General features: G+C 33.2%; 1 protein-coding gene across 1 annotated transcript; it reads right to left on the bottom strand.

The window, feature by feature from the left end:
• Positions 1-9,847: 9,847 nt before the first annotated feature.
• LOC131620692 (uncharacterized) lies at positions 9,848-15,140 on the bottom strand. Its single transcript, XM_058891836.1, has 9 exons — positions 14,924-15,140; positions 14,018-14,829; positions 13,193-13,269; positions 12,903-13,068; positions 11,900-11,988; positions 11,651-11,815; positions 11,475-11,552; positions 10,432-10,535; positions 9,848-10,348 (listed from the first exon to the last, which is right to left on the bottom strand). Exons 2-9 carry the CDS (start codon positions 14,691-14,693, stop codon positions 10,243-10,245), a joined length of 1,461 nt encoding a protein of 486 aa, XP_058747819.1. The 5' UTR covers positions 14,694-14,829; positions 14,924-15,140; the 3' UTR covers positions 9,848-10,242.
• Positions 15,141-17,703: the final 2,563 nt, after the last annotated feature.

Here is a 17,703-nt window from a genome sequence, read left to right as displayed (position 1 = left end):
TAGAATTATTATTTAGTTTTTAAAATTACAATTAAATAAAAATATCAAGCATTACGATTATTCTTAAAATAATCAATTATTTAATTTAATTATTAATTTTATGTTTATTGAGAAAAATATACATTTTTCTTATTAAAATAATATATATATATATATATATATATATATATATATATATATATATATATATATATATATATATATATATATATATATATATATATATATATATATATATATATATATATATATATATATATGGGCGAGGTAGGTGCGAAAAAACTCGTTCCTTGTGAGGGCAAGGACGGGTGACCAATTATTAACTCTGACCGAATTTGAGAATAGAGACAAGTTTGAATCTGGGAGGCGGGAGCAGATCCGGGTCTCCTTAAATTCGCCCCGCTCCGCCAAGTAGTCATGCCTACCCACAAAACACAATAAAAATGTAGAAGCAACTTGTATTTCATTATTAAAATCTAAAAAAAAGCCCATAATTTTTATTCAATTTATAAAACTCAAAATCACACATGACATAAAAAATATATATTTTGTTCATATCTGAATAGCTCTAAGATTTACTAATCTTTGTCTTTTACATTTAGTGTTAATTAGTTATATAATACTGATATTATTATTAGATTGAATATCATTACTTAAGGAATTTGAATCCAGTTTTATTAGTAGTATAACGACTCATGTCACTTTGTCACAATTTCTGATCTAACTTGATTAGAATGGATCGTCACGGCGGCTGGATCTGGCTGGATGGATAGAATAGGGGTACCTGCATGTTAAGAGGTGTGGTTGGGCCTAACTCAACCCTACAAAACCGGCTTGTAGGGTGAGGATTTCCCCCCACTTATAAGGACATGTTCAAGCCATATATTGTCCGATGTGGGACTCTTAACGCACCCCCTCACGCCCAGGACTAGACAACTGGAGCGTGGAAATAAATGGTGGGTGGCCCGATAGCGGAAACCATAGAAGGTTGTTAAGAAGTGTGGTTAGGCCTAACTCAACCCTACAAAACCGGCTTGTAGGGGGTGAGGATTGCCCCCACTTATAAGGACATGTTCAGGCCATATATTGTCCGATATATTGTCCGATGTGGGACTCTTAACACACCCCCTCACGCCCAGGACTAGACAACTGGAGCGTGGAAATAAATGGTGGGTGGCCCGATAGCGGAAACCATAGAAGGTGGCCCACCGGATCTTAAACGAGGCTCTGATACCATGTTAAGAGGTGTGGTTGGGCCTAACCCAACCCTACAAAACCGGCTTGTAGGGTGAGGATTTCCCCCCACTTATAAGGACATGTTCAAGCCCTATATTGTCCGATGTGGGACTCTTAACACTGCAAGGTTTTCCGATGCCAAAGTAAATAGCAATCAGAGATAGAGAGCTAGTACAAGTTTAGGAAGAATGAATGAATACCGGACACTCTAGTAAAAGAGGGTATTTATAGCTCCCAGCGCTGGGTCAAGGTTTCCTAATTGGGCCAAATCCAATTGGAGACCCACGTCGTGCTAGGAAACTGCCATAACTCCCTCTGCTACGGCTGAGTCAGCAGATGGCTCACGTTCTGGATGAGCATGACGTAGAGTTCTGAAGTGGTTGACTGAATCCTTCGCTGTTGTTTTGACCACGTAATCTTTGCGCGTGGCTACTTCGTAACGGTTACTGGGAGTTGTTGGACCTAAGCAGATTGGACCTGCTCGGTCTAAAAGTAAGCGTTTGGGCCTGCTCGGCCCAGTCCAAAACAAGTTCTATGCTATTATATGTATGTTATTGATTACACTTATGCTATTATATAGCTTGAGCATGCATTGAGTCAACAAATTAGCATGCGAACAAAATAAAGGTAATTATTAAAACTACTGTTCAAACGTAACAATAATGGATGTACTTCTAACCACACATGTAATTTTTTTCAAATCTCCTCAAACAATGGCAATAATTGAGGTTTCACAACAAGGTAAGAATGTGTCACATGTGTCGTGCAAAATTTAAGGAATCAAATAACATTTTTAATTAAGGAAACAAACTATCAAGAAAAATAAAGGAGCTACTGAAATAAGTCAAATATTGTTAGCTGTAGATAGAGATAACTTTTTTTAAATTTATTAAAACTATTTTAGAAAATCCCGTGCATCTTTTAAAAAGTCCAAAATGTCAATAGCTTATATTTTTCTATAATAACTTATATTTTTTAGAATTTTTTTACTTTAAATAAATTAAGGTAATCAAAATTACATCGGTTATTAAACTAATATATTTATGAATTTAAAATTTTAAAATTCGATGAAAGTTGAAGCCTGATTGAGTCGATTATATATAAACAAATACTTTTTTTTTAATTTATAAAGATAATAATTATATTTAAAATGATATAAAAAAAATTTATTGATAATTTTATTTTATAATAATTAGTATTTAATAGTTTTTGTATTTTTAATAGATTAGATAGATAGGTTCAAAAATTAATAATAATAATAATAATAATAATAATAATAATAATAATAATAATAATAATAATAATAATAATAATAATAATAATAATAATAATAACAATAATAATAATAATAATAATAAATTAATAATCTAATGCTCTTATCTAGCGATGGAAAGCAGACCCAAACCCACGGGCCCACTCGCACCCGAATCTGAGTCAACGGTTGAAAACCCAAATTAATTATGTTTGGGTTCGAATTGAGGTGCCACCTGATATTTCTGGTGCAGGTTTGGGTAATGTGAAACCTGCGCCTGAAACTCAAAATCACATCCTGCTTTTATATATATATATATATATATATATATATATATATATATATATATATATATATATATATATATATATATATATATATATATATATATATATATATATATGAAAGTTGTAGTAAAATTTATTTTATGTATTTTGCTGCGGGTTCGGGTTTGGGTAAAAAAATTCGAACCTAACAGATGTGAGCGTGGGTGTTATTTTGTCATCCGAATTGTCTTTCAATTTGAATTCGAATTCGGGTGGTGATTTCGAGTGCGAATTTGAGTAGTGTAAAATTCACACCCGACCTGACTCATTATCATCCCTACTCTTATCAAATGTTTTGTCCACAATATTGTCTTGTCATTTCTTCTTCTCATATTTGTTACACTATATTCTATTTTATTGTGTCTATCTATTATGAATTATTATACAAAATTCACTTCATTCCTCAAATAAATAGATAACAATAAATGAATTGAAAAGAGTTTTTACGTTTTTCTACTACCAGAGGATTGGAGAAGAAAAAAGGAAATTAAATTAAACATTATATTAATTTAAAACGAAACTCTTTATCATAGTTTTATAAATTAAAAGTAAAATCTAGTCCAATTTAGAAATCGCGTATATCGCCAATTTTCTGATTTTTAACCAATTTATGAACGGTTTTTCAATTAAAATTCTGATTTCTTTGCATGTCAATTTTTAAATTTAAACAGATCAATTAGAATTCTTATTCTCAATACAATTGATTAAACACATTGATTCGATTCAATTTTGATTACCATGAATAAAACCGAATAACTAAAAGGTAAGAATGCTTTGTTTAAGAAATTTAAACTAATTATCTCGAAACCGCGATAAACACGTTTTAAAAATAAATATGTATCAAAACCAATTTGTACTAAAAACAGATTTTAAATCAAATACCTACTATAGTTTTACGATAAAAATGGTTTGGTTATAAACCAAAATCAAAAAGTGATCACATGATATGGTTGACAATATCAATCTTATTAGAAGATACACTTTAGTTCGTAAATATACTAATTAAAAAATGTTTTGTATATATAAAAGATGTATCAAATAAAACTAAAAGGGTAGTAATAAGGTCGAGTCCAACAACCATTTGATCTATTTACCTAGCTATTCATCTGGAATGAATTGAAGATTTGAACTCGACATCTAAAGGTTGTCTTGTCTTATTTAACCCATTTAAAACATTAGACCAGGCTAGCCCATCAAGCTAATTTAAAACTGGGCATTACTTTATACATTCAATAAGCTGCTAGGTCACCATATTAAAGTTATAAATATTATTGAATTTTAGAGACGAATTTATATTACATACTTTTAACATCTTCGTGACTGAGTCATTTCATGTTGCCTACAAAAATATTTGGAGATGCATATCTGGATTTATATTAGAGTAAATTTGGAGGTGCATCTCTGTCATAACTCTTATTTCAAAGCCCAATAAAATTTACTGAAATGCATCTCCGAAATACACTCTGTAGCTCAAACTACAAACCAATAACAAATGTAGAAATATAAAGAAAACATAAATTAACATCAAAATATGTAACATTGTATAAATAACCGTTAATATATATTTAACATTACATTTCATTTCATCAAGACGTTGCAACATTATTAGAATATCTTCGGTCGATCGTTGACACATTTTGAGGTCTTTTCAGTTTCAAGAATGTTTTTGGACGACACCATATTCAATGTCATGTGAGAAACAAGTTTCTTCTCCTCAAGATTATGACAACATACAATGGGATGATCGGCTAACTTGTGACACATGTAATGATTATGTATACGAGAAACCACGTTAAATTTTCATATATTATTCACTTTACGGTATCCACGCACCTTAAAAGGCACTGACACTTTCTTGATCCGGTGTCATCTTGTTTCAACTTCCTAATAGATTGTTGGTACGTGTCACTTCTATCACATATCATTATTACAGATGTTTGTCTTCTAATAGAACTATTACCAGACCTCTCGATTACAACACATAATCAAAGTTTGGTGGCTTCCGTGCAGATTCGTTGGAGCATATGTTCACGCTCAACAAACTCCTATTTAGTTGTAAATTATTCATGAACATCTACCTCGACAACAATTAGTTTAACATCCACCTTGACATCATTCAGTTTAACATCATCTTCGACATCACTCTGTTTAACATCATCATCCACTTCACTCAATTTAACATCCACATACACAATAGCTTTATGGAAAGTATTAGGGTGGACCATATATACAACCAAGAATAACAAAAAAATAAATTTAATATTCAAATTTAACTTTAGAACAATCTAGAACTACATATCTAAAACATATGTAACCTAATCTGGAGATGCATCTTTGGACTCAAGATTCATTTTTACACAAAAAAAAAAATAGATTATTGCAAGCAATGTGGAAGGAAATACATGTTCTTCACCTAAAATTGCAGTTTCTTTTGCTTCTTTTGATATGATAAAACACAAAAAAAGTTGTTTTAGAGTGTGAAAATTGATTGGGAACGGGAGGAGGTTGTTTAAGGGTTTTGATAGAAACATATTGTTTGACTATGAAGAAGAAGAATATGTAAGGGTGGTATTTTTAAATTTTTCGCTTGACATTTTTGGAGATGCATCTCTGAAATTCTGACTAAGTTGAATAAACTAGCTTAATCAACTCAAAACACCATCAATCACATTCAGTGGTGATTCTTGAGATGAATCTCCGGATTAATTTTTACCATAAATGGGGTGTGGCTCACTTGCAATATCTTTTTTGTGTGTATTGGGTGCATCAAAAAATGTATCTTTGAAATATGAGAAGGGTAAAATTAAATTTTCAGTGTGTTCACTCCTACTCCATGGGATAGATAAAGTAATGCTCTTTAAAATAAAAATGTTATAATGTATTATATTTTTACATGATCAATTTTTTATTTTTTGTATTGATTTTATTGTTTTATGTCAGTCGACAAGTTATATTTTTAATTTAATTTGCGGGTACTTTTGGATCCGTTTATAACCTTATAATTTCTATCTATATAGAAATCAAGAACAAATTTCTAAATTAATCCTGATGAGTGATACATGTCATCAAGTCACATCCTTTAAACCCATACCAGAATTCAATAGGAGAATGAAGGCGGAAGCTTATCTGAGTTTTCCATTGAAATTGTTGAAGATTATGGGTATATAATCTTCCAATTTGTAGAGTTCCTTAAGGTTCCTTAAATCTCTTCTGATAGGGATGAAAAGAGAAAACCTCATAAACCCTATTTTTTATCGTACTTTACAAATGGGGACCATAACTAATATAAATAACCGTATGTTATTTCTTTAGTTGTTAATATTTTAATTTGGCCCCTCATCAAATTAGATATTGACTTATGGTATCTACACAATAATCTGATCTTTCATGACATTTACGCTTTTAGCCATAAAATTAATATTATATTAATTAGACCCCTTTAAGTCTTGACTAATTAATATAATGGCACTAACACCTTAAATGTTACATTTGTGACCCAAAATTCTAACAATCTCTCACTGGTCACATATGTAACTTTACATGCATGTTAGACTTTATGAGCTAAAAAAATTCCATTTATATACTTCAAGCATATCCAAATTATCTTGCCCATTAATCATGTCATTATACAGAACCAGAGTGATTTTTTGTTATATCAATCATAACTAAAACCATCAGTGATCACTAAGAGTGACATAACTAAATGACATAGATTCATCATGAAATGTGTAGCATGAAAATCACATGTAGTTGGTCTGTACATGTCAATTTTCAACTGATCCTATTTTACTTTAATAAGATCATTCAACAACTTTATTGTACAACGTATAAATAGCTTAATGTCAAGTTTTATAAACCAAAATATTCAAAACCACAGTATGCATACATAATATCAAACATAGAACATAAATTTTATAATTGACTAACTCCCACTAAACTAAAGATTCCTTTAACTGTAAAACTGACATGTTAGCAGTGTGCTCATAAAAGACCTTGGGTGGAAGTTCTTTTGTTAGAGGATATGCTATCATGAAGTTTTTTTTTTAAGTGCTCTATGAAAATTTGTCCACTTTGTACATTTTCCTTAACAACTAGGAACTTGATGTCAATATGTTTTAACTTAGACGAGTACCTATTATTGTTGGAGTATAGGACAACTACTTATTGTCATAGTATAACATAAGTGGTCTTTCAATTCCTTCCACAATTTGCGCCCAATGACAAGGTTCCTCAGCCAAATCCCATGGTTAGATGCCTCAAAATATGCTTTAAATTTCGCTGACAAGGTGGATGAAGCTATAAGAGTTTGCTTGGTACTGCGCCAAGAAATTGCACCACCAGCCAACAGGTAGATATAGCCTATAAGTTAGCATATAATCTTTTGTTCTATTTAAATACCTCATAATCTTTTTGGCTGCTTTCAAATGATCCAATCCTAGATTTCTCAACTATTTGCCTAACATCTCGACTATGAAAGCAATATTCATACGCGTACCTACTTGGGCATAGATTAAACTCCCTACTGTTGACGCATAAGGAATCTTTTGCATTTCTTGAATTGATGAATTTCCTTTTAGACACTTATTATGACTAAAGTTGTCTCCCTTAGCGATTGAAGTATCCCCTGGTTTACATTCCTCCATGCCAAACCTTTTAAGCATATTTTTGATAAAGCTCCTTTGTGATAATTCTAGCATACCACGAGATCGGTATCGATGTATTTGAATTCCTAATACAAAGGAGGTGTCACCAAGATCTTTCATTTCAAAAGTTATTGATAGAAATTTCTTACTTTCGGGCATCATGCCTATATCATTTATCGTAAGCAGTGTGTCACCAACATACAAGACCAGGAAATATAATTGCTCCCACTGAATTTGTAATACACACAATCTTCAACAACATTCACCTCAAAACGAAATGAGAGAATTACTTCATGAAACTTATGGTACCACTGACGAGACACGTGCTTTAGTCCATAAATGGATTTAGTTAATTTGCAAACCATATTCTTCGAGTCTCCTGACACAAAATTTTGTGGTTACACCATATAGATTATTTCATCAACTTTTTCATTGAGGAATGTCTTCTTGACATCCATTTGATGGAGTTCCAAATCAATGTGCAACAAGAGTCATGATTGTCCTAAAAGACTATTTCGATGAAATCATAGAAAAAGTCTCTTTAAAGTCAATTCCCTTTCTTCTGGGTATAACCCTTAGCCACAAGACGAGCCTTATACCTTTCCACATTACTGTTAGAAGTTTGTTTGGTCTTAAAAAAATTCATATGCAATCAATGAGTTTCACACCTTCTGGTAATAGGACAAGTTCCCAAACTTTATTGTCTTGTAGGGACTCATACTCCTCCTTCATTTCTTTAATCCACTTTCCTAGTTGGAATCATGCATGGCTTGGTGGAAGTTGATTGGATCATCTTTCGTCATACCATTATTTTTCCTCATGTTCTTAAAGAAAGACTATGTAATCATCTGGAATAGCATTTCTCCGCAAAGGTATTGGTTCTTGTAACACTTGTTCTTGAGGATTTTGAGTTTGTTTTTCATGAATTACTAAATCATCTTGAGTAGGAGGAAAATCTACAATGTTTAGTGAAGGTTCCATACTTGCTTGATCAAAATCAACTGTATGAATCAGTTTTGAAATTGTTACCGACTCTTGAGTATGAGAAAAACTAGGTCATAAGTCCTTATTAGTTGGTCTAACATATTCCTACTCCAATAATACTTAATGATAGTCACACTTCTATCTATTCCCTCTTGTCAAAATCTTTTTTAGGCAATTTTTGAGTAAAAATCTCTCAATTTCTTAAAACAAATGAAGAGCTGTATTACTTTAATTTTGTGCGTATAAAGTCACATAATACTCCCTCAGGCCTTGTTTATATAAGTAATAATTTAAAAAACGGTCTTAATGCCTTTAATCCAAAATTATCTTGCATTAATTACTTTATATTGTTATGAATGATAATTTACGTAAGGATCCATTAGTAATTGTTCTGTCTGTTTCATAAAATAAAATAAAAATATAATTAATTATCATTCTTTTTTTTTAACTCCATTAATTATCATTCTTAAGAAGCGTGAAAGTTTTTTTTACTTATTTTAACACCATTAATTATCATTCTTAAGAAGCGTGAAAATTATTTTTTTTTACTTATTTTTACTTATAAATCAAATCGAAATAGTATTAAATATGTCACAAATTTTCGAAATGTGTATTATTTGAACAAACTATAATAATTGAAAAAATAGAAAAAATGAAAAATGTAGAGGATCTTTAAGGCATAGCAATTAATGATAGAAATTTTAGTGTATGTTTGGTTCACTTCTAGAAGATTCAAAATCAATTTTAAAGATGTAGAATCTGTGTGATTTTGAGGTGTTTAGTTTTTTAAGAGTAGAATTGATTATGCCTCCAGAATTTATTCTACTTGAAGCTAGAATTTGCGTGTGTTTGGATTGGCGGTGGACATAATTGATTCTAGCAAAATTGAGTGTTGTAGAATTGATTTTAACATAATTTAGTTTGACATACTTGATTTATGTTTGGATACACTTATATAAAAGAGAGTCGAATAATAAATTTCAATGTAAAAAATACCTAAAATCAATTTTGTAGGCAAATGCTACAAATTATAACTTCAAATAGAATCAATTCTACTTTTAAAAAACCAAACACCTCAAAATCACCTAGAATCAATTATACATCTCTAAAATTGATGCTGAGTCTTGTAAAAGTGGAACCAAACATAAACTTTGCAGCTTCTACCTTCAGAATTGATTTTAGGTGATTTTTACACTGAAATTTATTTTTCAACTCACTTGTACATAAATGTATTGAAACATAAATCAATTCTGCTAAACTCAATACTGTTAAATACAATTCTACCAAACTCACTTATAAACTCACTTATGCTAGAATCAATTTTGTGCTCAAGCAATCCAAACATACCTTACTAGCTGAGCAAAAAAAAAGGGAAGAAAAAGAAAACATGACAATCAACAACAGCATTTAAACCCAAATTCCTTATAACAAATGGCAATTGCAGTACTCTTCCAAGTGCAACAACTTAGTTGACATATTTGAATAAATCTTGTGCAAAAACATGTACAAACTTTAAAGAAGGGGGTGAATGTCAAAATAATGCGACATTATGAACAAATATGTGTTCATCTACGATATGAGGAATATATCAGGTTAGCAGGTTCCCCCGATTTTGAGTATCTCACGGCTGAGCAAAGCCTTAATTTGTACATCTCTCATCGTTGCAACAGAACGTGAACTTTTCATCCATATCTGTTCATACCCTTTGATGAAAAATCTTACCAAATCAGAGTAAGAAACATGATACTTTTTCGGTAGAGGTTGGTCCAAAACTATGATCCAACCTGAAGATCTTGGTTTATTAAAACAGCTGGAAAAACAAACTTGTTGATCCATCTCCGAAGGTCCGGAGATCAGCTGCTTTAACCAATGCTCTGCAGAGAGGGCAAGTCCTTTCTCTCTCAAACCTGAAAAGAGAAGTACCTTTGTTGGTTACAACTTTCTGTGTTGAAATAGAAGTTCTAAATGAGGAATTAAGTTATGGACTCACCACTCAGATACACAATCTTCGCAGAAAATGTGTTTGCAACGTAATAAGATAGGTGAATGCATCTTCTCCTGGCATATAGCACATAGGTCACCAGCAGCAGTAACCTGTGTAACAAACATATAGTTTAGAATATGAACAAAAACCTTCTGTTCCTAATTTCTATCTAAGTTTGAGGATAACATTTTCTGAAACTTTCAAGAAATATAAGGGAGGTCAGGACAAATATAACAAGCTACCATAGGTTTTTCCGAAGGTGCCTCTTTTTTATCACCCGTAAAAAAAATGTACACAACCACCATGTGCAAGTATAGAAATACTTGAGAACAAATCAGATTATCTTGATGAATGCCATAAATTAATTGGTACATGAAAGCTACATTTACCATACATTATCCATGACTTTTATAGTAAGAAATCATTTTGAAGGAATTTGATAAAAAAACGGATTACATTAACATAGCTTTGTTCTCAGATTGATGAAACGTAATGCTTGAAGAAGAATGGCCAACTACAATTCATCTCTTCCATTTAACAATTGCATACCTAACGACGTATATGTTATATAGATATGATATGTATGCATTTACAAAATCAGAAAACTACAAGTTTCACAAAACACAGAATCAAAACACTGTAACAAATGAATGAGATTTTCTATTTAAACTGGTAAAATAAAATCCCTGCAACATAGCACGTGTCTGCAGAAAAAGTTCGGCAGCTAATGGAGGGTCTATATATCTGTCACATGTTGTTAGAGGGCCATGGTTGTATATTATTAGTTATAGAATAGATAAATTTAGATACAATCAGTGCTGTTAAATAGCAGCTACAGCGGCACTAAACCACTATAACATAGCAGAATTCGGACAAACAGCTATTGTTCTGTAATACGCTATTTATTACAAAATATTTTCAAACAGTGGCTATAGTGGCGCTATAGCACAGCAAAATTTTAAGAAACTGCTATTTTCCTTTGTCTGCGATTGGTAACATAGAATGTGATGTTAATAAATAAATAACATTAACTAAAACCACATTATTACCTGTTCCGCTGTGGCATAAACCCCATAATGAACTTCCTTTCTTGATAACGCTTTCAAGGCAGAAATGAAGCTTTGGACCTGAGAAGCGCAAATATGTTGACTCAGAATTTTTACACAAATATTTTGAAATACAGATCTACACCTTAATAATGGTAAAAAAAAAAAAAAAAACAAACCTTCTCAACAACAGATGTTAGCTTGAAAGTTAAATACAATCCCGTGGTCAGTGATGAAAAGAGACTTCCATATTCCCTATTCAAGAAAAACCGGTACCAAACTGGAGTAGGCAACAAGGCACGATACAACAGCAGTGTGTACTCAACAAGAGTCAACAGTTGAGCCTACAAAAGTTAGACAGTATCAGCAGTTGTAGTAGTAAACTACGCTTGAAAATTACATACTTTGGTATGGAAAGCATTAATCACCTGCCGACGGAAGTTATGACCTTTCCCCTTTTTGTAATATATAAGCAGAATACACTTGAAAGCCATTGCAACTTGCCGCATCAATATATCTGAGTCAAAATAATGGTGCTTATTAATATTAACAAAAATTAGAATGACTAAAGACCACAAATACAATCTAAACAAATAGATGTAATATAAGCAATCAACCAAGATAAAAATATAGTACACAAATAAATTTAAATGAATTCCAGAAAGATGTTGTTCATATCTACTAAAGGGATTGATTTGATTAACCTTATCAATGTAATCAAGATCGAGTGATGGGTCTTAAGATATTACGAGCTTACATGCTGAAGTTGCCTTTTAATGTTACGATTTGAGAAAAAACTTTTTTCGTGCACTTTGTGGTCAAGATCGAGTGCTGGGTCTTAAGATCTTACTATGTTACGTGCTGAAGTTGCCTATTATATGACTATCATGATATGAGAATACATAATATCTTAGATGATTAGACTTGTTTGTTAGACGTATTTTCAGCTACTTATTTTGAACGAAGTCTTTTGAACTTGTTAAATTATGGAATGATGGTTATGAGTTATTAATTGAATTGGTTGAATTTTGTGATTTATAGGTTATTTTGTCCAAGTATTATAATTTTCATGTTTGTGTGTGTGTATATGTTAAACTACCATTTTGCCCTTCGGTAAGATCTTAAGTGCCGTGCTACGATCCTAGTTTTACGATCTTTCACAGGCCGTCCAATCCTACTTAAGATCCCGTGCTTGACTACCTTGAACCTTATGCATAAATGTTGTACATATTCATGATTTAATACATAAAGACCATCATTACTCACAAGATCGCCGAGTCTATCAAGATCTCAAAATCATACAATCCTCCGAGTGGGATCGCGATTTTGACTACCATGCTTATGTCACCATGTAAATTAGAACAACTACAAAGTCTAATATATATCCATTGCAACAACGGAATATCAAACAGTGCATGAATAAATCCTTACCATTGACCAAGATGGTGAATATTGCATGCCAAAAAGGTGTTGGGTTTGGAGGTAACATAACCAATGGATATAAAATATCATCATTTCGATACCACCAGTATATGCCTATCACATGAAGAATGAAAGCAACAGAGATGCCAGCAAGCAAAGAAACTTTCCTGTCTCCCTGCAAAATAAAATGTATTTCACTCAATGTTATGGTTGTAGAGTGACGAGATGACAGAATAGAAACCTGATTTAGGAGAGGAAATTTTAAAGGATTTGCATTGATGTGATTGTGAATAAAGTACCTTCAAAGCTGTCTGCTTCTTAACAATTTCATTTGACTTGAACATCACAGCTGCTATCCAAATCGTGACAAAGAAACCTGCAAATTCTCAGAAATGATTACCACGTAATGTGGAAAAAAAATAAGTACACATTTAATTTAAGAGGAGACTCGTTGTGATATAAGTGTGAATTGTGAAGCAATGCACCACGCAACTATTCAGAGGAAGAGGTTGTATATATGCTTCCATGTTACATAAAAGGATCACAACAGAAACGCGTGGCAAGAATATCATCGCCAAGTTAACTCCACAAGATTTTCATTCACCTCACAAATAGAAAAGTTGGAATTTTCTTACTAAGGTAGGAGATATCTGAGAGGGAGAACCGGTAAATAAAACAAAGGTGAGAGAGACACTTGTGATCCTCAAAAAAACTTATCATTTGATATTTTCTTTTTGTCTAAACCCCTTCACTCAAAACAAAATGCAGTTGTATTGTATGCCGTACGCAACACTTTTCTATTGGAATTGGAATCAATAGAAAATATTTAACAAGGTAGCAAAAGTGAAAGACCAACCAACCACTATTCTACAAAAACATTACCTCAGAACAAGCAAGTCGGTGCTCTTAACACAACCAGTTACCAAGTTATGAGAAACAACTTCGAGTTTTCCCAATATTTGCATAATGAATGGACTAATAATAATGAAAAAGAATATAAAGAGAAATGCAAAATGGCAAATAATGGTTATATTGCAGTAACACAAATGTGAAGCCAAAATTAACATCACATACACAATATAGCAACAACACAACCAATGAATAAGAACATAAGTTTATTATACCTTGCAAATGCTGTCGGATGAAAACAACCAATAACAAGAGTGAGAAAGGAAGAATCTGCTCAATCCACTTAGCAACAAGCTGAATATCATATCTCTGGTAAGAAGACGAATCTCTGCTATTATTTTCCGATCCATTCACAGAAGCATCACCATCAACCCGTCCACTTCCAGCCAACGACGACGAAGATGAAGAAGACACAAGAGGAACCCCCTCACTAGCCTCAATCCCCCCACGACTCCCCACACCATCACCACCATCCAATGCAGAAACTCCACTTCTCTCACCAATCAAATCCTCCCCACAATCATCATAACCCAACTCTCCAACCTGATTTTGAACACTCTCTCCAGCTCCAATAATCCTTATTGCAACTTCCCCTGCACTACTCCCAGCAACCGAAGCCGCAGAATCAGTATCAACACGAGACCTTAATTCCGAACCCAAACCAGAACCAGAAACTCCATTATTAACAATCACAGCCTCGGAATCATTATTAGCACGCAGAACCCCAGAATAATCCAATAGAAATGTAAGTGGTGACAAAAAGGGGTTAACAGAAGGTAACCTCATCCCATACCAAGTTACACTACCATTGTTATCATCACTATTAAAAGACGATGATATTGATGATGGTGACAACGATGATGATGATGAATTAGCATCCAAAGTTTCCATCTTTAGCACAAATTAAACAAAACCCTAATCTTCAATTCTTCACTATACCTCTATTTATTTAATCCTTCTTCTTTCTCAACTATTTCCTAATTTGGGGCTAATCAAAAAAACAATTTTTAGGGTTTTAATTTATACCCTGTAAGGAAAATAAACGAAATTATCAAGGGTGAATATGGATGATGACAATAGAATGAAGAAAAGTGAAGGAAGTGATTAGCTTTATAGCTTACCTGAAAGCTTATGGATTAAGCGAAAAAGGAATGAACTTTGGGATTTGAGAAGAATTAGGGTTTGCAAATAGAACAGAATTAGCAATGGTGATGATGAAGATGAAGAAGGTTAGATAGAATAGAGGAGAAAAGTCAGAGTCAGGGAGCTGAAATCTTCGTTTTCGTTTTTCTTTTCAGTGTGTTGAGAGCGTGTGAATGCGATAAAGAACAATGCAATAAATTTTTATTTTTATATTTATATTTAATACAAATATCTTGTGTGCCAAGTTTTTTATTGATCTGTTAAAAGAAAATGTATTGATCCATAATTTTGTCTTGAGTATCTTTGATTTTATTTAGGTGCGTTGATTTAGATGCTTTCTTGACTTGAAATATTCGTATTATTTATTTTTTTAAATTATTTTTTTGAAGTTTATTAGAATTTCTAAATACTATATTTTAACTTAAAAACAGCCTAAAAAAGTCGATTTTCAGTTTTTAAAAAAATAGAGGAATCATTCCATCTTATGGGTGCGCTTATTAGTATCAGAAGATGCATCGCCAAAAACTTTTCTGAGTGTATTTTAGGCAGCATTTTTACTTTTCAAAAATAGGCGGGCAAGTCCATCGCTCGCCATCCCGCCACTATGGCGGAGCGGGCTAGATTTTTATGCCCATTTTCACTTGGCGGGCTTAGCCGCCGCGCTCTTTTTTTGACGGACTTAAGGCATGGCAGACGACCCGTTTTGTCACCCCTAGATTTTAAGGGCGATTGTGACTTTTCACTCTGGTGGGTAAGCACACCTAAGAGTGGGAAAAGTAATTTCCAAAAAATAAGTCTTAATATCCTTTTTTCGTCCCGTATCTTTTGGTCGAAGTTCATATTAGTTCCTTAATTATTCAACTAGAGTTACATTTGTCCTTGACCTCAAACGTTTTAGTCAAAGTCAATGGAAGAGGTCATATATCGCTTAGGTGGATTAGTATTTGCTAAGGTGGATAAATATTGTTGAGATAGAATACTTAATGGGATTTAGGGTTTGATTGATTTCATTTTTTATTTTCTCTCAAAGTGAAACGAAGGAAGAATGTTGGAGAGGTGTTGTGAATGCGAACAATTTAGAAGGAAGGAACGAAGTACGAGAGCAAGGAAACAAAATTACTGGACCATGGAAGGCTTAATATCCGCTACTTTGGGATTGTTGGTTTATGTGTTGCTTTGTACAAGACCATAAACCATAACGTCTAGGCGGCATTTGCATAGAGATGATATTTAGATACGTCATCTTTCCACCATCCTTTTGGCGAGATGACCATCTCTTTGGATGACGTCTCATGCCTTATACATCTTCCCATTAGAGGAAAATTACTGGACCATAGAAGGCCCGGACGAGAGGAAGCCGGTGAGATGCATGTTACATATTTGGGGGTTGACTCAACTAAGGTCGCAAATGATTGACACCAAAGGTGTTCATGTTAGATTTAAATTCTTTGAAGAGATTTATATCAACCAGTTGCATATGATTGTGGATGTCGTATGTGATCATATGCGGGTTGAGTATTACTAGAGTGTGCATTGAGGTGTTATCTTTAGGTCCTAGTTGACGCGTTCATATTTGTAGACAAAAATGCAACCCACATCGATGTAGTCTACCTTAAATGCTTTATCAACTTAACGACAATTCACAAGTACAACTTTGGTCTTCCTAAACTCAAAGCTGGGCGAAGGTTGTCTTTGAAAGACTAGGTAGTTGACAGGAAGCTACATGTTGTTTATGGTAATTTACTATTACTAATATTTTCATAACTCTTTTGTAACACTTGTTACTAATATTTTCTTTCAACCATTTTTAATGATAGACCATCTCTCACTTTCCTCGCATCTCTGGGCAGGAACTTGTGCATGACTACTGAGGATTAGCCACATATTGTTGCCTTTGCCTCGTTTAAAGGAAATCGGGCGATCGAGCCCTTCTTGGTGTATCTTGATTGTCATGTAGCAGACGACACCGCCTTCTTCTCATATGGCGGTCACCACCAGACGTGTCAATTGGAAGTTATTTCATAATACTCCGGATGCATGGCTTATGGGTCAGGTCTGATGTATGTGTATCTTCCCGAACGAGTGATGCGCTAGTTTGAGTATTTGCAGGTTATTCCGAGACATGCCTTATAGCCAGCTCCCCCACCATCTTTCGCAGAGATCTTGATGTCATACTTAAGGATCTCGAAAGTCATTTTGTACTAGAAAACTATTAGAGGGTGCCAACTCTTGTACAATGAGCTTATGCACACGACTACATTGCATGAATCTATAGGGTGTCATATCTTATCATGACATCAGACGCTCTTGGAAGACCACCTAGGTCATTTAATTAGGAGGTACTAGAGGTTAAGGATGACAACACCCGGGACGTACGCAGTGCCTGTCGACATATTGTGGATATAGCGAGATTGGGCATATAAGCAAGACTTTTTGCGGACGACATATCCCATTTGAGCTTTGTAGATGGCATTATTGTCGAGACATGGAATGCCTTGCAGTACAAGCAGAGAAACTAGAGGGTTGTGCACATAGTAGTTTATGTTTGGTTGTATTATTTTTTGTATTTTCAGAACAAGTTATGTATTATCGATATATTATGAATTTATTTTAATTTTGTATGAATTTTTAATGTATGTGTAGTATGTTTGAATCAGTCAATGTATATGTTTTCTAATTACGCCATAAAGTGACTTAAAATGTAAGTGGGCCTCAAGAAATGACAAAGTTAGAACAATGTTGCAGCCTATACAACCTA

The sequence above is a fragment of the Vicia villosa genome, linkage group LG7 (genome assembly GCF_029867415.1).
Source record: "Vicia villosa cultivar HV-30 ecotype Madison, WI linkage group LG7, Vvil1.0, whole genome shotgun sequence".
Lineage (NCBI taxonomy): Eukaryota > Viridiplantae > Streptophyta > Magnoliopsida > Fabales > Fabaceae > Vicia > Vicia villosa.
Note: the sequence above shows the minus strand (reverse complement) of the source record. Positions and strands in the feature narration are given on the sequence as shown.